Below are 21,935 nucleotides of genomic sequence, written 5' to 3' on the forward strand. Positions count from 1 at the left end.
CTGAAAACTCAAGACCGGTCTGTGTGGAGAGATCCTGCTCTGAGACAGGGCTCTGAGAGCACTACTCCTGCAGCCTGCACCCTCACAGATCCCTGTGTGGAACCCCAGTAATATACATGGGTCCCAGTCCTCCACAGCCATTGGCTGCACACTGTCCTTTATGCCTGTGGAAAGTGAGTGCGCTGTGCCATGGGATCAGAGGAGTTGCATTCTGCAGTCACTTTGCACAGGTGGAAAGGGTTCCACGAGGTGAAAGGCAACAGAGACTCCAGCCCTGAATTTCTATGTCAAGGTTCTAGGAAGGAGGGAGGCGTCTGAGGGACAAGGAAATAAAGCCAGATTTGCATTCGCCCCAACCCCTGTGCCCTGGGTCTGTGTAATCTCTACAAAGGTGACGTACCCGGGCGTCGTCAAACTGGGGCTTGTGCCCTTTTGCCTTCTTTATGACGGATGAGGATGGCCTTGGAGGCGGGGCGGGGGTGGGGAGTTGAGGCTCCCTGCCACAGTTGTTGCAAGAACTCTGCAGCTCTCGCATCTAGCTCTGCAGGGTTTTATACCGCCCCCAGCACTGCACTGTATCTGGGCATCATCTCTCCTCCCCGAACTCCTGATTTTTTCCCCCCTTCTGTGACTTTCCTCTGGCCTGGTGGAGTCCGTGTGTTGGGGGCCTCTCCCTTAGTCCTGACTTTGACCCCACGGCTCCTTGGCAAACTAATGTTAATGATGCATTTTTCAATGTGCCTCCTCCTCACCTGCTGTGTTTCTGACCCTCCCCGGCAGGGACTTGGACATGGAGGAATCCGTGCGGCATAAGCTGGGAGAGCTGACAGATCTCCATGGCCTGAAGAGGTCGGTACTGGGGAGTGGGTGGATGGGCTGTCAGTCACCCCGCTCTGTTAGCAGTGCACGCACTTGGCTTGAATGCTGCTCTGAGTGCAGCACTGTGAGGTCCTTGTTCAGCATGCTCTTGGGAGGCTCCCCTGCTGAGTTTGGGGGGTCGGCGTCAAACCTTCGCTTTGCTGTGCTGTAGGCATGGGAGCAGCTCGCACGCTCGCCATCCCTCCTGTGGAGATTTGCTCTTTGACTCCGGTGTCCTGTTCTTCACACTAGTTAATCCTTATCTGCCGCAGTAATGTTTCCTCTGGGGGGCTAGAATGGTCAGCCTCCTCTGAGCATGGAGCTCCACTGGAGATGTACCAGGAATGTCCTTAAAGAGAGATGCAGATAGTTCCCTTTCCCAGCCCAGCACCAAATAGGTCACTACAATGATGGGCCTGATGTACTCCAGTCTGGGATCCTGGTGTCTGCTGTACTGGAGTAACAAGACCCAGCGTGCAGACCGCAAGAGACCAGGGCACATGAATTTTGGATGTGGCAAGGACTCTGATTGGTGATGAACGCCTCCTTGCTGGGCCACAGCCTCCTCTTCCCACTCACAGTTCTGCCGTTATGTCTCAGTGACAGGTGTACCACGTGTCCTAGCTCATGTCCATGTGTTAGCCAACCCTGCTCCGAGTCTCCACATGGCCACAGAACCCAGGCCTGGTTAGCTGTGTCCACACTGGCACCGCATCTACCTGTGGCTGGGACAAGGATTTCTGGGGGCGTATCCCAGAGTTCATGGCTCCTCATCAACTGGAGCCTCTCTAGGAATTGTTTTGTGGTGTGTTGTGGGAGAACTTGTCTGTCTTCCCTGGACCCCTTTGTAGAAATGGCTTTAGCCCTCCGACACCTTAAGCTGAGGCGCTTCTGGCTCTGCACGCTGCTCACTTCTGTCCCTCCCAATCCTGGGACAAGCCATGGGTCTGTCAGGGGCCAGGTCAGGGCTCAACACACACTCTGCCCCATACCTCAAAGATGGACACTCAAGCGCGCTACAATCCCAGGCGCCGATTTTCCAATGTGCCGGGGGGTGCTTGACCCTCAGCTCTTCCCCAGGCCCTGCCTCCACCCACCCCTTCCCCCAAGGCTCTGCCCCACCTCTTCCCACCCCCGCTCCACCCCCACCCCGCCTCGTTCTGTCCCCTCCCCCGAGCACGCTGCGTCCTCGCTCTTCCCCCCTCCACCCTAGAGCCTCCTGTGTGCTGCAAAACAGCTGATTGTGCTGGGTGGGAGGCATGGGGAGAGCGGGGAGGTGCTGATCAGCAGGGCCCACCAGCGGGAGGCACTGGGGGAGAGGGAGGTCTGCCAGTGGGTGTTCAGCACCCACCATTTTTTCCCTGTATGTGCTCCAGCCCTGGAGTACCCACGGAGTTGGCACCTATGGGTACAATGCTCCCCTAGATGCACCTTTGAGAGCTTTCAGTGTGGATTATAGGGGGGTTGGGCGAAGGCAGGCAGCCAGCCTGCAGCGTAGGCATGCCCGTAGTGACATAGAGCCAGTGGTCTCCAAATTCCTGACTTCCAGGGGCACCTGGAGGACCAGGGGCTCATGTCTTGGCCCACAGCTCATCTGCATATTAACTTGCTCAGTTTGCATAATACTGGAATGGAAAATGAGTATCAACCACCACTGAGTGTTTATGATCTCTGCACCCAGGCTGTTTCCGGCTCTACAGGCACTTTGCATCCACCAATGTTGAGAAGGAGGTGCTGAGAAAGTGCCTTATCATTTGCTTCCCTAGTTTAGCACTTAATTTTGGTGCTGAGACTCCCAGGTGAAGGAGAGAGGGTTTTGCAGAATCATAGAAACAAGAGGGAGACGGGCAACAAAAATTATTATCGGCATGGAACAGCTTCCATATGAGGAGAGATTAAAAAGACTGGGACTGTTCAGCTTAGAAAAGAGATGACTAAGGAGGGGATGTGATAGAGGTCTGTAAAATCATGACTGGTGTGGCGAAAGCGAATAGGGGGAAGTGTTCTTTACCCCTTCACACAACACAAGAACCAGCGATCCTCCAAGGAAAGTAATAGCAGGTTTAAAAAACATAAGGAAGTATTTCTTCACACAACACACAGTCAGTCAATGGAACTCTTTGCCAGGGGATGTTGTGAAGGCCAAAAGTATAACTGGGTTCAAAAAAGAATTAGATAACTTCATGGAAAATAGGGCCATCAATGGCTCTTAGCCAGCATGGTCAGGGACACGACCCCATGCTCTGGGTGTCTGTAAACCTGTGACTACCAGAAGCTGGGACTGCACAACAGGGGATGGATCACTTGATAACGTCCCTGTTCTGTTCATTCTCTCTGAACCACCTGGCTTTGGCCACTGTAAGAAGAAAGGATACTGGGCTAGATGGACCATTGACAATTCCGGGTCAGACCATCTGTACGTTCTTCTGTTCTCTCCAATCACACCCGTCTCCTGGGCCCAGTGCAGGATTGGCCCCTCCAGTGCATTGCCCAGCCTCTAGATGTTTGACATTCCCAGGAAAAGATTTTCTCATTTCACCCAGCTGATTTATATTTTCCTTTCCAGGATGTTTAAGGAGGTTCGGAAAGACAAAGGGCAGGATGACTTCCTTGGGAACTTGGTTCTTCGCTTGCAGGTGAGCGTGGGGATGTAGGCTTATAATGCTCTGTTGTTCTATAGCTTCTTTCCTCTGAGAATCTCAAAGCATGTCACAAGCATTAATTAAATCTCACAGGGGTTGGGCAGCCCTGTAGTCCCCATGTGACAGAAAGGTAAACTGAGGTCTGCAAAGCCCATCAACTGCAGAGCCAGTAATAGAACCCAGGTCTCTCACCAATGGACCCTACTTCCTTAAGGAATTAATGACTAACCGGGGCTGCTGGCCTTCGCTATTTCCCCCTTCCCCCCAGGCAATCATCAATCCCTCAGGCCAGGGTAATTCTAATGTAATTCTCAGCTATATCGTAAATAAGCAAAGTCTTATTGGTCATGCTCAATGCTGTGATGTACAACAGCTTTGCTGCTGGTGGATTTTGTATTGAAAAATTAGACTCATTTAGGAAATAAGGAAAAGTGCCTCCAGCCCACGGGTCATTTTTTAAATTAAGTATAAATGTTAATTGTCTAATATTACAAATTCCTGCCGTATTAATGTGATGGATCCTATTAGCTGAATGGGCATCCCCCTACCTGACACTCTGGTGTTTGACAGCCATCCATCCATCTGTCTATCTACAGGACCTGCATTGCAGGAATGACCACTGGTACAACCTGGAGCCCCGGACAGAAACCCACCCCGACCGGGGGCAGTGCCACTTGCAGTCCCTGATGACTCACAAGAAGGTAGGAGGAGCTTTTCGTGAAGGGAGGAGGTTAAACAGGAACATGAGGTTTGTGGGTTGCTTGCCAGGGCTATATCAGCGGGGCCGGTCCTGTCGCTGCTCCGGAGGTTACAGAGGTGTAGAAGGCCCACAGGCTGCTGTAGTGACGAGGAGTGGGGAGTTCATTCTCTTGTATCCTATTTGTTCCATTTTCTCTTTGGCACTCTCTAGCACAGGGGTGGGCAAACTACGGCCTGCGGGCCACATCCGGCCCGCGGGACCGTCCTGTCCGGCCCCTGAGCCCCCGGCCCCTCTCCTGCTGTCCACCCTCCCCCGCAGCCTCAGCTCACTGTGCCAGCAGCGCGGCGGCATGGCTGGCTCTGGCCGGGCCCCCCCAGTAACAGGGGGCCCCAGGGCCGGGCACTCGGGCAGCTCAGCACCGGCGCACCCCTTGCAGGGCGGGAGAGGCTGCACTGCGGGGGCAGGGGAGCAGGCGGGTGGTGCGGGTGGCGGGAGCGTGGGGAACGCAGCTGGAGGACTCAGGAGGAGCACCGGGTGGCTGCGCAGCTGGCCGGAGAGAAGCGGCGCTGTGAAGGGGAAACCGCCACTTCTCTCCGGTTGCACGGCTGCCCCTGCTCCTCCTGAGTCCTCTGCCCATGTCCGCAGGGCCGCATTCTGTAAGGAGCTAGGGGGTATGTTGGGGGGAGGTTCCAGGGGGGCGGTTAGGGGATGGGGGGAGGGTGTTGGATGGGGGGGGGGGGCCCGGGGGGGGGCAGGGGGAGGGGGGCCCCGGGGGGGGGGGGTCAGGGGCAGGGAGTCCCAGGAGGGGGTGGTCAGGGGACAAGGAGCGGGGGGGTTGGATGGGTCGGGGATTCTGAGGGGGGAGGCAGTCAAGGGGCGGGAAATGGGAGGGGGCGGATGGGGACAGGCTGTTTGGGGAGGCACAGCCTTCCCTACCCGGCCCTCCATACCGTTTCGCAACCCCGATGTAGCCCTCAGGCCAAAAAGTTTGCCCGCCCCTGCTCTAGCATCTCCCTGGGTCCTCCCATGATAAAGGTCTATATCTCAGCATCAATGGTCCCTGGTGATTAAATACCCTGAAACCAGGGCACTTGGTTTAACTCTTCCAGGAGGCAGTGTCAAACCTCCCACAAAGGATGTGGTCGCTTGGATACGAACCCAAAGTCCTGCCATTAAACAAGCGACCTCTAAATCCGGCTCCAGGTTTGTTTGATGGCTTGGATGTTGGGTATCCTGTGGAGACACGCTCCCTTCCATCTCACGCTCTGAGCCGTCTCCCCGCTTTTGTTTCTCTTTTCAGAGGGCCACCTCTTTGAGCAAGACCCAGCCGAGTTACACCGTCCATCGCCACCTGTTGCAGCAGATGGTGCTCTATGAGATCCTGCAGCACCAGGTACATGTGAAGCCAGCAAGGGTCAGGGAAGCTGGTGGGAGCCGGGGGAGGACTGAATTTCATGCTGCAGTGCAGATGGCTCGGCTTGTGTATCCCAAGAGACTTTCCAAAGCGATGAGTTACCTCCAGTGGTGCAGGCATCCAACACAACCGCCTGTGTTACTGAGAAGGGACCTGCTGTGTAGCACCCTGGGATCTTTAACGTCCACCTGGGACAGGCAGAAGGGGGCCTTCCTTTGACGTCTCCATTAAATGACCTTGGTTTCTATGGCGATTGTGTGAGATGACATGAAACCTGGACCAGTGCCAGCCGATCTGCAGCCTTATTCCTCACTCTTGCAACAACTACTTGACCCAGCACTTTCCATTACCTTTCCAGTAAGCTCATCCCTCAGGCTGAGCCCAAGGGTGTCTGAACCGTGTGGGTATTTGCCTGGACTGATGCAATGATTATGTGAAGGGCCCATTCTAGAGCTTGAGAGAGGAGGTGGGGCAAATGAAAACCAAGTACAAATCACAGGAGGATCCAAATTCTATGGCTGGCTCTTGGAGACTCTTCTCTCTTCTCTTCTGCGGGGCAGGATTAACTCTCTCGCTCTTTTCTTCCTCGTACAGGCCGGGAGTACTTCCTGGGATGGGGAGCTGAGTAAACACGCCACCACTATCCTGTACCTACACGCCGCTCAGAAAGACCTGTCTGACTTTCACCAGGTCATGGCGTAAGTACCGCATGCACTCGGCAAGTGTTGTATAATGATTATGGCAACGGCGTCTGGGAGTTAGGAGACCTGGGTTTGATTTCCCGCTCTGCCACTGATTCTGGGTGACCTTGGGCAAGTCCCTTAACCCCTCTGTGCCTTTGTTTGTAAAATAGTAATAACACTGCCCTATTTCGCAGGTATGTGAAGCCAGACTGTGCTTAGTGATGTGCTTTGAAATCACCAGATAACAAGCGCTGTGGAAGTACAAAGTATAGCATTAATATTATTAGTTTTAAACTGCAGATGCTCACACCTGCTGCCTGTGGCAGGGTCAGTAGTCTGACTTCCTTGCTCTTCTCCCTGAGTTTGGTCACTTCTGCCTCGTGCATTGCTCTAGACAAACGTCACTGACTGCACCCCGGGACATGCTCTCCCTGGATGTTTATGGTGGCGGAACTATTGGGTTTCTCTCCCTCACTATCTTGCCTGTGAGCACACGCCAGGAAGCCCCTGATTCTGCTAACGCTGCAGCCGCGGCTGTAGCTACGGATTGGGGCATGTGGAGATCGGCGGGGGGAACTCGCCTCTCACTACCACTATCCCAAACTTCTTTCCCTTCCCTCGCCCGTCTCTTTCCCTCCACATGAACGCTGCAGGTGCAGCACTGTGCTTTGGAAAGGGATGAGGCAGGGTAGGAGCTCTGGGCCTGAGCGAGTCTTGGGGAGTGGCTGACTCTGGTCTCCTGGGGTAATAAGAAGCATCTGTGCCTGAATCCCTCCTTCTCCTGAGAACGTGTTCTTACCTGAGGAGGGTACTGGGCCTGGCCTACGCGCCCACAATCTCACAGTGTGTCTCTTTCCCTTTTACTACAGCCAGTGGCTGGCTTACAGCAAGCTCTACCAGACCTTAGAGTTCAACTGCAGCTGTCTGCTCCACCAGATCACCAGCATCGAGTACCAGTGGATCCAGGAAAGGCTGCGACCTGAGCAGGTATGAGCGGACACCACAGCCAAGTTTGGGGCAGAGATCCAGGGAGTGGGGGCAGCCTCCGATAAGCCACGACAGCCGAGGGACCCTCTTCATGTCATCTCTCATGGCTCCTTGTTGGATGGTTGAGGAAATGCCGCAGATTGGTTCTGCTGGGGTGGGAGCCCCCTGCAGAAGGAGTTCATGGCGCATGCCAGCTAGGTGAAAAACCTGACGATGGGCTAAGGAACCATTGCGGACGCCTCATAATACAGACCGTCTTTAAGATCGTGTCGTAATCTAGAAATCAGATTGAGGTGGTTCTGGGTTGCTCTTCCCTTTGGCTTCTGTGAGTAGCTTCAGCACCTTCCTAGGAGGATGGCGTTCCTACGCGGTTTCCTTTGCAGGGAACAGATCATGCTAAAAAAACCTGCTTTAAATGCAAAACTCACCTCAGCCTTAACTAGGGAGCCTCTACCAATGCCTCAAGCATCTAGACAATTTTTAAGATCCTAAAGCAGTCTAGAAATCCGTTAAAGGTGATTCAGTTTTGCTTTTCCTCCTCACTTCCGAGAGGCTGCTGGGAGTAATTTCAGTGCCTCCCTGGCATTCCTTAGTGCTTCCCTTTGCAGTGGGGCAGATAATTTTTAAAATAGTTTTGGAGACAGATGCATGTTGCAAAATCCAGAAATAGTCCCCCTCAGCAGTGAGGCCGTGTTGGCTGGGGACAGGCGTTGTCCACCTGAGGTGCTGTGACCATCACAACGTCACTGTCGCTGCTGATGCATCTTCCATTTCTTCTTCCCAGAAAGCAGAACTGGCCGAATCTTTCCAGTCCTTGCTAGCCTATGGAATCTCTCTCCTCCAGAAGTACCGCAGTGTCTTCCCGCTCTCTTCCCCAATGTCCACGCACAGGCTACAGTTGTTGCTCAGGTCAGCCAGCTGCAATGCTTCATAGACAGAATCATGTCAATCAGAGAAGAAACAACCCCCCGCACTCCCCTGCCACATCGTCCTGGGGCTAGTGTGGGATTGTTCCCTATGCTACATTATCCAGTCTACCTTTTGACACCCCATGTATTGGAGCTTCTATTGCTTCCCCCGAGGAGACTGTTCTACAGGAAAACCTCTCTCCCACTTCCATTCCCAGCCCCCTTCGTTGTCTCCTCTCCTCTGCCTTTCCCTGGCGGGTCTATCCCCTAAGGAAGTAGACAGACATCCAGGGACCTCCCCCATTGTAAACTGGCATCTTGTCATTTCTTCCTGTGATACCTAGAGAGTATTCCCTCCTGGGTGTGCATTGACTGGATTAAATAGAGGCCTTTATGCTATGGGATAACACTTTTCTCTGGAGTTTATGTAACCCCCCGGTCAATTCCTGTTACAGGTCCCCTCTGCGGCGGAGAGATGAGTCTGTTATAGCCCCCCTAAGGAGGTTTGATTCTTTAGTGCAACCTGTAGCAGCTCATGCTTTTCGTTCTATAGGTCCCCAGTTCATCCCCTGGTGTGTTGGCCATGAAGGCAGCTGTCACACTGTGATGGCTTTTGTTCGTTTTAACTCCAAACCATCCCCTTTAACCTCTCCTGCCCCAAGGTATTTCTCACCTCGTGGGAGGTGAATTTGGGCTCTGGGTCATAAGTCCTGCCAAGCTCAGAGCCCTGATGAAGAAGTCTTAGCATTCGGTCCTCTCCCAGGCTGCCAGCATAGGAACATGTCTGTCCCTCTGTCTGTGACCTGGCAGCTAGGCTTTCAGGGAGCCTCTCACTGAAGGATGCTCTATAGAGGAAAGTGTGCGTGGGGAGATGTTGCTGTCGTTGGTGGCAAAGCTCTCATTTCGGAAGCTCTTTGGGTTGTGCCATGGCTTAGCAATGATTCTCATTTCACAGGGTCCTGGTCCAGATGTGTAAAATGAAAGCCTTCCAAGAACTTTGTACTCTGACCCCTAACCTTCAGCAGATGGTGATGGAGGCTCTCAAGGTACAGTACCATCTCCTCCCCCAACCCATAGGGCAGTGGTTCTCAACCCATGGCCCGCGGGCTGCTTGCAGCCCAATCAGCCCACAGCTATGGCCTATGTGACATCCTCGGGAGCATACAGGTAGTACATATATTGTGTGGATGTGGTACACATAATACATAGAGAGCTGCATATGCGGTCCACACTGGTAAATAGGTTGAGAACCACTGCCATAGTGGTTCCTCTGACTTCCTCCTGGAGCCGCGAGCATTGTCCCTTCCCCTATGCCAATGTGCAAAGGCCTTGAGTCCTGACCCTGATTCCAGCAGAGGGGGCGGGAGGTAGCATTTCCAAAGCTTGTCTGCACTGCGCCTTTGACTGCCCAGTGGGACCCCTCTAGAGAAGTGCAAGGCGCTCCTTTCCCTGCAGTACAGAGCCTGGAGCCTGGATGGTGAGCTCTGAGTCCCGCTCCCCACTGTGCTGTGTGTCTCTGGGCTGCCAGCCTGACCTGCGTTCCACTCTGAGTCACAATGAAGGCGTTGTGCTGTTGTGTCTCTGCTGTGCCAGGGTGAATGGGGTGGCTGGGTTGTCTCTGCAGCTCCTGCTTCTCTCCCCTCATTCTTTGTCCCGTTCTCTTGCAGTCAGGAACCACTGAGTGGTTTTATATGCAGAAGCAGCACCTGAAGCCAATGGTGAAGGTCAGATCCCCCTTTCATTCATACACCAGTTTGCTGGGCTGGGCTGAGGGGCCGGTCGGGTAGGAAGAGGGAGGTGACGCTTTCTCAGGCCACAATTTTCAGAAGTGGCCAGTGATTTTTGGATGCCCAAAAGACACCCTGAGCCCAGTTTTCAGAGGTGCTGAGCAACTGCAGCTGAAGTAGAAGGCAATCGACTGTCCCCATAAGAAGAAACGAACAGTTGCCATTCACCTCCGGTCCCCTCCCTTCCTGTGTGTCAGTCTGAGCAGGCCACTCCTGCTAGCTTGGCACGGCTCCCATTATAACACGGAATGGAGCAGCCACCCAAAGAATGTCCCTCCTTCACTTGGCAGCATGGCCTTGTGGTTAAGGCACTGTACAAGCATGGTAAAGATCTGGGTTCAATGCCCAGCCCTGCCACATATTTACTGTGTGATCCAGGGGAAGTTACTTCACCACTCTCTGTGCATCAGTTCCCCAGTGGGGTAATGATATATCCCTACCTCTGCGAGGCATGGAGAAGGTAAATCTGTGAGCTGCTCGGATACAACAATGGTGAGGGCTGTCACTAGATACGTTGATTCATCACAAAATCACTTGGCACCAAAACCAAGGGGTGACTTTCCATCCTTCCCTTTGCAGACCATGGAGGAGAATGGGAAAGCATTGGTCAGGCTTCTCGTGGAGGTGAATGGGGATCTCGAACGATGCTACAAAACCTGGAACAAATTCTTCACCAAGTAGGTAGATGGTTCCCCCATTCCTCTCAGCATCTGCCCCATGCTCTCTCAGCAGCTTTGCTTAGGGCACTGAAGGCAACAGCTCCAAACCACATTTCCCAGCTGCAAAAGAACATTGTAAATATAAACAGATTGTGACACCAAGTATGAGACTGGAAAGCCCCGGGAAATGTTCCCTCATGATTTGTTTTGTACTACAGTTGCCTGTTGTTTAGGGAACAGAGGTTAACTACAAATCTCCTCTCTTTCCAGCATTACTGGCTTTGCCGGCTGGAGTCTTTCAGATTTGTTTTAGTTTTGTAGCTTTTTGTCACTCTAGTTCATGTCCAAAGGCTCGGGTGGGAGAGGGTTAATTGCACTGGCTTTGACAGGTTGGTCAGTGAGTTATATCCGGCAGATTCCTGACCTCCTGTTTCTCCCCTGCAGCACTGTGAAGGTGGATCTCTTCTCCATTGCCTACCTGGAGCTACAGGAGCTGGTGAGCATGTGTTCCAGGCTCTCCAGTCAGAACAGCAGAGAATACAGCAATGCCAAGGCACTTAGCCAGCTGTCAGAGGAAGGGAAGAATCTGAGGTGCCCCCCCTGCACTCCATGTGCTCCTCAAGGGCTCATGGGAAGTGATCACTAGTGGTGGAGAAACCTTTGTATTCCAAACCCTGGATATGGGACCGTGGGCATCCTTGGATTGTGAGGGAGGGACTAATCCTGTCCCCAGCCCCAGAGGCCTGGACACTGGGACTAGCCAGGAGTTTAAGAAAGGCAGGTGTAGGCAGTGCAGCCTAGTGGCTAAAGCAAAGGAGTAGCGACTCCTGGCTTTGCAACTGAGTCAGTTGCAAGTCTGTAAATTGACCAAGTTGCTGAAATTCTCTGGGCCCATAAAATGGGGATAAACAGGTTTGGGCTGTATTATCTGACCCCCCACCCCCCGAGCCCTCAAACAGCTTATACATCAGACAAGAGGAAAGTGTGTTGTATCAGCTAATTGGGATGGCACATTTCCTTTCCCTGATCCCATTGCAGGGCAAGCATTCCTAGATCCCTTCTTATTAACCCTCCTACCCTCAGTGCCTTCCCTGCGGTTCCCTTTCCCTGCAGGTGTCATGTCACGTCAAAGAAGAGCTGAGTGAGATTGACAGCAGCATGTCCCAACTCACAGCAGAGAGCCTTTTCCAGCTCTACATAAGCCTGCAGGAGCTTTATCGGATGAAGAGCTTCCTGTGCAAGAGGTACTGACCTCCTGAGCCAGCCTCAGCTCAGAGTCCAGTCATGCAGAGCGAGATAAACATTAGCAGCACCAGGGAAATGGAAGGGGTTGGGACCACCTCAGCGGCTGACTTTCTGCTGGACCAATTGGAGTAGATTTGAGCGGAATCAGAAGGTTCGCTGGTCCAGCCACCCGTTGCTTTAGATTAGTGCAGTGACGACATAAACAAATGCAAGACCATGTGGGGGTTTTAATGTAACCTGCACCTGCCACGCTTCAGGCATGACGCTGAACAGGCCTTCAGAGAGCTAGAGCTCCAGATATAGACAAGTGGGGTTCTGGGAGGCAGAGGCAGCTACATACATGGCTCAGATAATACTTTAGGCTGCTCTTTGCCAGCCTATGGATCTCTGTCCTGTGTTGCCAGGTGGGCAGCTGTGCAGTGTGTGCTGTGACCGCTGCCTTCTGAGGTATTTTTCGGGTCTTAGTGGAAGCGGAACGTGTAGCCTCCTGTCTTGGTTCCGCTGCAGCACAGAAACCAGTCGTGTGTCTGTATTCCCAGGGATGGCCCCCTTGCTCTGACTGACTTCCACCAGTGGTTTAAGGAAGCCATCCCCAAGTGGCTCCAGAAGACCTACATGATAGCGCTGGAGAGGACCCAGAGAGCGATCCAGGTGGACCAGGTAACAGTGAGATTGCCACAGAGGGAGAAACTCTCCCCAGTCTTTCTGAGGCTCTCCAGCTTTTGTCATTGTCTGACCCATCTCATAGACTCATAGACTTTAAGGTCAGAAGGGACCATTATGATCATCTAGTCTGACCTCCCGCATGATGCAGGCCACAAAAGTTGACCCAACCCCTTTCCCTTGACTCTGTTGTTGAAGTCCCCAAATTCTGTGATTTAAAGACTTCAAGTCGCAGAGAACCCTCCAGCTAGCGACCCCCGCCCCATGCTGCGGAGGAAGGCCCATTCTTTCCCCCCAGGACTCCCCCCTGGCTACTATGTGAAATCCTAAGGCTCAACAGGCTTTGGGACCCCTACAATAACAGTCTCCTGCACCCCGACAATCCCCTCCCCCTGCTGAAAGCCATTGTGGCAGGCAAGCCCTCATGAGGGGCACAGGGGTGACAGATGGAACCTGCCTTTCCTCTAACAGCTGATCCTTCATACCCCAGGGCCCTTGCTCTCTACGCTCTCCGAAGCCCTGTCCCCTCACAGCATCACGTCCTTGCTGACCCTGTTATATTCTCGTGGCTCCGTGGTAGCCTGTGTGAAGCGTGTTGATGAGTCTCTGCTTCATTCCTTGTCACAAGCCGCAATTGGCTCCCGTTGTTGGCAGTCTCAGCGGAGAGGCCAAGGATGGAATGAACCTTGAAGAGGAGAGACCCAGTCTCCTTTAGTCTGGTCCTGCCAGGGCGGGTGAGGCCTGATGGGTGGCAGGACAATGTGGGGGAAGCCAGCGCCACCTCTGCCCGTGCTGCACCTACCTTACGGGCAAAGAGCTTCACAGTCCAGGTGTCCCTCCTGTGCTGCCTTCCCTCACTGAAATCAACGGAGAGACCCATGTGACCCCGACTGGATAGAAGCCCTGGCGAGAGAAAGCACCATTAACTCCTCTGCCACGGCATGCTGATGCTGTGGCCAAGAGAAAACTGCCAGGTCCCAGACCAGTGACCTGGGGGGAGCAGAGTAGGGGAAGGGTCAGGAGGAAGGTGAATAAGGGGCCACTTTGCAATAAGAGCTGGCTTTGGAACTAGTTTGTTGGTTTATTTGCAAGTTTCTCGGTAAAATATTTTTTTCTGTTGCCACCCACCCAGCTGATGCCCCTGGGGGAGCTGACTAAACACAGCACGTCCACTGTTGACCTGTCCACGTGCTATGCTCAGATTGTTAAAACCTGGCAGCAGCTGGACTGGCCGGACCCAGAAGAAGCCTTCATGATCATGGTGAAGTTTGTTGAGGTGTGTATAGTCGGACAGTCTAGCTGGATCAGTAATAGCAAGTTGTAAGTATGCTAAGAAGCGGTGATCAAATGTCATGCTTCAGAACATCAGCTGCAGGGGGTCAGGAAGGAATTCCTCTCCTACCCCTATACACATCGGCCAAGTGGTTTGGGTTTTTTAATCCCTTTCTCTGAAGCATCAGATATAGGTCAGTTTCAGAGACAGGGCTTCAGAGGGAATGGCCCATTGGCATGATCTGGGGTGGTAAATCCGACATCTGCCCCCAGCGCAAACCTGTGCAGTGTTCTGTCCACTGTGCGTTACCCAAGCTCACTGCCTCTTGCCCTATCCCCTAGGACATGTGTAAAATCGCTCTGACATACTGCAAGCTGATCAAGACCCGGGCAGAGGAGCTGTCATCAAAACAGCGGGATGAGGGGGATGCAGCCAACAGGGTGAGTGTCAGTGCCAGCCACTGCTGGAAATTCAGGGAGATGAGAGGGATTGGGAGGTTGTCCAGGGAGCCTCTAAAGAGCGCATGTGGGGCGGGGGCGGGGGGCGGTCTGTGACCAGAGCGCGGTCATGGGGGTAATAATATCCCAGCCTTCGTTCCCTATAGTCCTATTTGAGGAGTGCATTGGCAGGCGAGTGGCCCAAGTTCTGAAGGGAGTGAATTGGAACTGGGGGGTTCTGTGCAAGTCCTGGGACATTTTGGGATGGAAACGCTCATTGATCTCTCGGTGAGGGAACCAGGGAGTAAGGATTGCTCAGTGGTTAGTGCTAGCCTGGGATTCAGGAGACCTGGCTTCAATCCCCTGCTCTGCCATGAATTTACTGGGTGACCTTGGGCAAATCACTTAGCCTTTCTGTGCCTCAATTCCCCATCTGTACCATGGGATAACAGCACTGCCCTGCCTCACAGATGTGCTATGAGGATACATACATTAAAGATTGTGGGGGGCTCAGATACCACAGTAATAGGGGCCAGATAAGTACCTACAAGAGCTGGATGGCTCCTGCGTTCACTGCCCTGCTCCCAGGATCCATCGGGACCATAATCCCACTCACCAGCTTTCACCTGCCTGCAATGTCTCCTACGCTGGCCCAACCTTCAGCATGCATTTCCCCAGCGTGTCTATGATTGCACTCGGTGTCTCATAGCCACGGCCAGCTGGGGCTAATTTATACTATATGGAGATATACCTATCTCCTAGAACTGGAAGGGACCCTGAAAGGTCATCGAGTCCAGCCCCCTGCCTTCACTAGCAGGACCAAGTACTGATTTTGCCCCAGATCCCTAAGTGGCCCCCTCAGGGATTGAACTCACAACCCTGGGTTTAGCAGGCCAATGCTCAAATCTTGGTGGGGGAAAAGGGGATGGGACTGAGCTGCAGAGCTTGCCTGTTGCACATTTAGTTACAGCCTTGTCCAATCAGAATGCAAGGAAATAAATGCCCAGCTATGGTCGTGCATGGGAACTGGGTGTCATCCCTGCCCTCTGATTAGCTCAGACAATTCATCATAGTGTGATCTTAAAGTACAGGTCTGGAAGACAGGTATCTGGGGTCTGGATCTGCCACTGGCTTGGGCAGGAGCCTAATAGTTCCCTGCCTCACTTTCCCCAGTTGTCTGTGTTTGTACCAGACTGCTCATTGATGTCCCCTGGGTGCAGGGTGCCTTTCACGATGGGCCTATGGGGGTGAGGATGGGACTGGACCAGGGGGAGCGGGCTGCGGGCAGCGAGGGTAGTGCGTGTTCACTGACGTGGGGCTTTTCCTCTTTCCTCCCACCCCAGCTCTGCATCGTGGTGAACAACGTGGAGCAGCTGCGGCTGCTGATCTTGAAGCTGCCGGCGCAGCTGGACTGGGGGCTCCTGGAGCAGCGAATGGAGGGCATCATTGAGCCGGAGCAGATCGAGCACACCCTGCACAACCAGCTGCAGGGCACCATCACTTGTCTCGACCACGAGATCAGAGACGTGGTGCAGAACCTGGCAAAAAAGGTAACCCCCAGCCTGGGCTCAAGGTGAAGACTCAATCAAATAGGGTCAGATCCAAAGCCTATTGAAGCCAATAGAAATATACTCATGGGCTCCATTAGCTGTTGGGTCTGGCCAATAGAGACGCCAATAGTATGGAGCTAAGTCTTGCCGGCTCTCTCCCTGGGACTGCCGTGCTGTCAGAAGGGACCCAGTCCAGTGACGTGTGGGAGGCAGCAGGGCACAGCCCACCACTCCCAGCTGCTGGGCTGGGTGGCGGCCTCGTTCGGGAGGGAGATCAGGGACTCCGGTGCCAGAGGCAGATGCGGCTGGGTGATGAAGGGGTTGAGCTCTAAGGAGCTGGCATGGCAGGTTCTCCATCAGAAACCTCGGGCATGGAGGGGGCGTGGGGGGCAAAGCCAGAGTTCTAAGTGTGTGTTTCTTTGGCAGCTGGATGCCGGGATCTCCAGGCACATCCAGAAGCTGGCGGCCACCAGTGACTCTAAGGATCCAGAAGATGTAGGTGCCAACTCCTGAGATGTGCTGCCTGTGGGAGATAATCAGCCCAGGGACAGCCTGGCTCTGCCCAGTGCCCTGCGTGTCCCGGTAGCCTGCGCCGTGAGGGATGGCCTAGGAATACCCAATCCTGCCTCAGCGTGGGGTGGATGGGTTGACTCTATGCTTACATGTCCACCTCGGTGCCCGGCTGCTACGCCAAGGGGCGCCATAAAAACCTACAATAATAATTGGCACGGGCAGTTTACAGGGCGGAGTCCCCCTCCCTCCCACCCAGGGAAAGCTGCACGCAAACTGCTGCTAGAGGTTTGCATGCCCGACCGTGCCTCACCCCTCCCTGCTCGGAGCCAGCCTGGCTCTTGGGGGAAGCGAGAGGCACACGCTGTTTGCTGCACGGCTCCGAACTGTACCGTCTCTTTGGTAGACTCCTTGCCAGGCTCCCCAGCACAGGCAGTACCAGGAACTGGCCTGTGTCTAGCTCTAGGGTCTGTCCCCGCCCTTCATCACATACCAAGTGCAAGAGGCCCATCAGGGCCCTCCTCTGCTGTACTCACAGCACCCCCTGCTGGCTCCTGGCTGTAACTCTCCAGCTCCTCCCCACTCAGGCTGTGCCAGCCCTGTTACCCGCCCTATGTCTTTGAGAGATCATAGGGGTGCACACACACACACACAAACACACATGTGCGTACACACACACACACACACACACACACACCTTGCATTGGTCAAAGTGCAGCTTGGGAGCCAAGAGGGGTAGGCCGGGAGTTCAGTGGGATGGGATCATGGGGGAGGAGTCGGGGGTTGGTGCTGTGACTGGTGGGTTAGGTGTATGTGGTGGGGGGGAAGCCAGATAGGTCTATGGCTGTCACCAATCCAGTTATATGCTCTAGGTAGCACAGAGAGAATCCAGGCACGGGGAGTGGGGGGGAGTTACCACAGCCAGAGCCCCCTGTCAATGTCTGCTACTTCCTGGCAGACCCAGCCCAAAGGTGCACAAGCTCTCTCCAAAACAAGAGCCATACATGCAACTCCAAGCCCCCCTGGAGCAGCCCCAGCTCCACTGCAGGGTCAGGTGGGCACAACAGAGTAGGAGGCAGGTGCTGGGTGGCACAGCTGAGCTCTCAGGCTGGGAAATGGCAGAGGGGCCCAAAGAGCTTGGGAGCTGCTTGGCAAAGAAGTTCCAGATGGAGGCAGGGCCTGAGAAACTCCTTCCCCGTTGAGTTTCCTGACTCTCCTCTCCACAGTCCATCATTCCCCTAATGAAGTTCCTGGAGTCGGAGCTGCAGTACATGAACCAGCATCTGGTCCAAGAGAACTTTAACTGGTGAGCTGCGGTGTTGGGACCACAAGGGTCAGCCGTGGGCTGGATGTGGGCGGGGGGGAGTGTTGGATCAGCACCATTAGCCTAGAGTCTATTGCTGTGGACCGGACCAATGGGTTCACTGCAGTCGTGGCTCTTTGCACACAGCAGCTCCCTGCAGGGTGCTTTCTCCGCTGCTATCATGTCTCTCTCCTCCAGGAACTATGCTACCTTATATAGAGCCTTCTATCCCTAAAGATCTCAAAGCACTCTGCAGACCACATATATGGAGATCCTTCCCCCACTGCTGAAATGCAACCACATCTGGAGTGGAATGCGGCAGCCTTTCTAGCCCAGAATCACTGCACACAACAGGCTTTTTGAGGGGGATTTCAGGCAAAGGGAATATACTAATCACAATGTCCCAGCCAGCTTACCACACAGGAAACACCCCTGCAGTTGTGAAGAATACCATGGGATCTTTGATCACCATAGTGCTCCGGGCCTTCGTTTTAAGTCTATACCCCCAGGATGCCGTCTCCAGCACCATGGTGCTTTCCACCACTGTACTGGGCCGTCAGCTCAACACTGAGCCGAGGGATAGAGTGCTACCTCCTCACTTACTGTCACTTCCCATGCTAACCTGAGAGACATTTATGGGGAGCTGTCATAACTTCGTGGCTAGCATTGGATATAAACTGGCTGTCGACAAGTTTAGGCTCAAAATTAGACGAAGGTTTCTAACCATCAGAGAAGTGAAGTTCTGGAACAGCCTTCCCAGGGGAGCAGTGGGGGCAAAAAATGAACTGGTTTCAAGAGAGAGCTTTAGAAGTTTATGGTGGGGATGGTATGATGAGACTGCCCACAATGGCATGTGCTGATCTGCTAGTAGCAAATATCCCTAATGGCTGGTGATGGGACCCTAGATGGGGAGGGCTCTGAATTACTACAGAGAATTCTTTCCGAGGCGTTTGGCTGATGGGTCTTGCCCACGTGCTCAGGGTCTAACTGATCAGCATATTTGGGGTCGGGAAAGAATTTCCCCCCGGGTCAGATTGGCTGAGACCCTGGGGGGGGTTTCACCTTCCTCTGCAGCGTGGGACATGGGTCACTTGCAGGTTTAAACTAGTTTAAACGGTGGATTTTCTGTAACTTGACATCTTTAAACCATGATTTGAAGACTTAGTAACTCATCCAGAAGTTAGGGGTCTATCACAGGAGTGGGTGAGTGAGCTTCTGTGGCCTGCAATGTGCAGGAGGTCAGACTAGATGATCATGATGGTCCCTTCTGACCTGAAAGTGTATGAGCTGAGGCCATCACCCCAGTTTGCAGTGTATGGGCTATTACTGCAATAGATAGTTCTATTCTACTGCAGTGGAACCAGCCTGTGCTCCGCTTGCAATAGAAGTATGTCCCAATACACTGACACTTTTCACTTCCCCTCCTCCTTTCCTGGCCTGGGTTTCTCTTCACTTATGTCTTAGCTAAGACCAACAGCTTCATGTCTCCACTGAGGCATTAGGGTTTTCCAGCCCGGGGACTGATAGTATCTGCTGTGCTGCACTGGCCTTTTTAGAACTCGCTGTGTGCTGCAATCCATTCTCTGCCTTTCCCCCACTCACTACAGCCTCCTGGAGCTGCTCTGGAACCACGTCCTGAATGAACTGACAGCTGCAGCCAACCAGCAACAAAATTCCTCCAGGTACTACAAGAGGCTGAAGTTCGCCTTGCAGGTAGGTAGCACCTGGCAGCAGAGCATGGGGCAGAGGCCTGCCTTCAGGGGTCTCCATACAGCAAATAACTGTTCACTCCTCTCTGGTTCCCACAGAGCCTGGAGCTCTGCTTTCACGCTGAGGGCTGCGGGCTGCCAACGGACGCCCTGCACATGCCGGCATTCATGGTAAGAAGCTCCTGCACCTGTCACAGCTGGCTCTAGCAGAGTGATCTCCCAGCCAAGGAGTCCCGATAGGAGGGAGCCTGCATGCACACAAAGCTGCTGGAGTCCTAAGCTTTCATTGCACGCCCTAGTAAATCGCTAGCCCTTTCCCTTGCAGGGACAGAGCTCAGAATACGCCCCTCTCATCAGGGAGATATCTTAAAGGAGTGGTGGGAACTGAAGGCCATTGCGGAGAAGCTAAATTTATTCTTTGCATCAGTCTTTGCTGCAGAGGATGTAAGGGAGATCCCCCACACCTGAGCCATTCCTTTTAGGTCACACATCTGAGGAACTGTCCCAGACAGGTGTCAATAGAAGAACAAATTAATCAGTAATAAGTTACCAGGGCAGGATGATATTATCCCAAGAGTTCTGAAGGAACTCAAATATGAAATTGCAGAACTACTAACTGGGATATGTAACCTATTGCTTAAATCAGCCTCTGTACCAGATGACTGGAGGGTAGCTAATGTAATGACAATTTTTTTAAAAAGACCCTAGAGGTGATCCTGGCAGTTACAGCCCAGTAAGCCTAACTTCAGTATCAGGCAAATTGGTTGAAACTACAGTAAAGAACAGAATTATCAGACACGCATAGATAAACGCAATACATTGGGGAAGAGTCAACACGGCTTTTTGTAAAGGGAAATCACGCCTCACCAATCTATTAGAATTCTTTGAGGGGGTAAACAAACATGTGGATAGGGTGATCCAGTGGGTACAATGTACCTGGACTTTCAGAAAGCTTTTGACAAGGTCCCTCACCAAAGGCTCTTAAGCAAAATTGGGAGTCATGGAATAAGGGAAGATGCTCTCCTGGATCAGTAACTTGATAAAAGATAGGAAACAAATGGTAGGAATAAATGGTCAGTTTTCACTGTGGATAGAGGTAAATAGCAGAGTCCCCCAAGTTGCTGTACTGGGACCACTGCTTTTCAACATATTCATAAATGATCTGGAAAAGGGGATAACCAATAAGGTGGCAAAGTTTGTAGATGATATAAAATTACTAGTTAAGTCTAAAGCTGACTGCGAAGAGTTAAAAAGGGACCTCACAAAACTGGGTCATGGGGCAAAAAAATGGCAGATGAAATTCAATGTTGATAAATGCAAAGTAATGCACATTGGAAAATAACTTCATCCCAACTATACATACAAAATGTTGGGGTCTAAATTAGCTGTTACCACTCAAGAAGGGTCTTGGAGTCATTGTGGCTAGGTATTTTAAAAACATCTTCTCAGTGTGCAGTGGCAGTCAAAAAAGCTAACAAAATGTTAGGAACCATTAGGAAAGGGATAGATAATAAGAGAGAAAATATCAGAATGCCAATATAAATGCATGGTACGCCCACACCTTGAATACTGCATGCAGTTCTGGTCTCCCCATCTCAAAAAGATGCATTAGAATTGGAAAAAGTATAGAGAAGAGCAACAAAAATGATTAGGAGTATGGAACAACTTCAATATGAGGAGAGATTAAATATTGGGACTGTTCAGCTTAGATAAGAGACAACTAAAGTGGGATATGTTTGAGGTCTATACAATCATGACTGGTGTGGAGAAAGTGAATAAGGAAGTGTTATTTACCCTTCACATAACACAAAAACCAGGGGTCACCCTATGATATCAGTATTCAGCAGATTTAAAATAAACAAAAGGAAGTACTTCTTCACACAATGCACAGTCGCCCTGTGGAACTTGCCGGGAAGGCTGTGATGAGGTTCAAAAAAGAATTAGATAAGTTCATGGAGGGTAGGTCCATCAATGGCTATTAGCCGAGATGGTCAAGGATGCAACCCCACGCTCTGGGTGTCCCTAAAGCTCCAACTGCCAGAAGTGGGATTGGATGACCATGGATGCATCACTCGATTGTCTGTTCTGTTCATTCCCTTTGAAGTGCCTGGAAGACAGGATACTGGGCTAGAAGGATCATTGGTCTGACCCAGTATGGCCATTCTCATGTTAGAATGTTTCCACTGAAATGTTCCCAAGGTGGCAGTGGTGGGGCAGGCGCCGATGAGCCTGCTAAGGCTCCCAGGGGCTGTCTGCTCCTGCAGAGGTTGGCACGGTCATGGGAAGAGAATGCCCCTCGATCCCCTCCCACCCTAAACTTCCTGGTGGCTTCTCACTGCTGCTGCTCTCCCTCTTGGGGACTTCGGGGTTCGAGTTAAGGTCTGAGAGCGCGGATGTGAGTGCTGATCTCTGCTGGCCTGTGTGTATCTGCTGGCCTGAGTGTCTGACTGGATGTGTTTCTCCTCTCACCCCCCGTTCTCTCAGGATTTGGAGGAAGGGCTGAAGCTCCGCTCCACCACGAGCAGAAAACTCATGCAGAACTACTTCAGCGAGAGAATCCGAGAGCAGGTGAGAGCATGCTGAGCCTGGCCTGGCCCTTCCCAGTAA

The 21,935-nt window shown here is 52.7% G+C and overlaps 1 protein-coding gene across 3 annotated transcripts in view; it reads left to right on the forward strand.

Moving 5' to 3' along the window:
* The window catches only part of UNC13D (unc-13 homolog D), a 49,159-nt gene that overhangs the window by 21,911 nt on the left and 5,313 nt on the right, over nt 1-21,935 (forward strand). For all 3 annotated transcript variants that reach the window (XM_034789585.1, XM_034789586.1, XM_034789584.1), the window contains 21 exons: nt 781-849; nt 3,425-3,494; nt 4,097-4,201; nt 5,501-5,593; nt 6,209-6,312; nt 7,167-7,284; nt 8,069-8,193; nt 9,148-9,238; nt 9,860-9,916; nt 10,559-10,656; nt 11,083-11,134; nt 11,752-11,882; nt 12,423-12,543; nt 13,679-13,822; nt 14,161-14,259; nt 15,600-15,806; nt 16,233-16,301; nt 17,543-17,622; nt 19,227-19,332; nt 19,428-19,499; nt 21,813-21,896. In XM_034789585.1, coding sequence (XP_034645476.1) covers nt 781-849; nt 3,425-3,494; nt 4,097-4,201; nt 5,501-5,593; nt 6,209-6,312; nt 7,167-7,284; nt 8,069-8,193; nt 9,148-9,238; nt 9,860-9,916; nt 10,559-10,656; nt 11,083-11,134; nt 11,752-11,882; nt 12,423-12,543; nt 13,679-13,822; nt 14,161-14,259; nt 15,600-15,806; nt 16,233-16,301; nt 17,543-17,622; nt 19,227-19,332; nt 19,428-19,499; nt 21,813-21,896 — 2,095 coding nt within the window. The remainder of the gene's footprint in view (nt 1-780; nt 850-3,424; nt 3,495-4,096; nt 4,202-5,500; nt 5,594-6,208; nt 6,313-7,166; nt 7,285-8,068; nt 8,194-9,147; nt 9,239-9,859; nt 9,917-10,558; nt 10,657-11,082; nt 11,135-11,751; nt 11,883-12,422; nt 12,544-13,678; nt 13,823-14,160; nt 14,260-15,599; nt 15,807-16,232; nt 16,302-17,542; nt 17,623-19,226; nt 19,333-19,427; nt 19,500-21,812; nt 21,897-21,935) is intronic.

The sequence above is a fragment of the Trachemys scripta genome, chromosome 14, assembly GCF_013100865.1.
Source record: "Trachemys scripta elegans isolate TJP31775 chromosome 14, CAS_Tse_1.0, whole genome shotgun sequence".
In the NCBI taxonomy this organism is placed as follows: Eukaryota; Metazoa; Chordata; order Testudines; family Emydidae; genus Trachemys; species Trachemys scripta.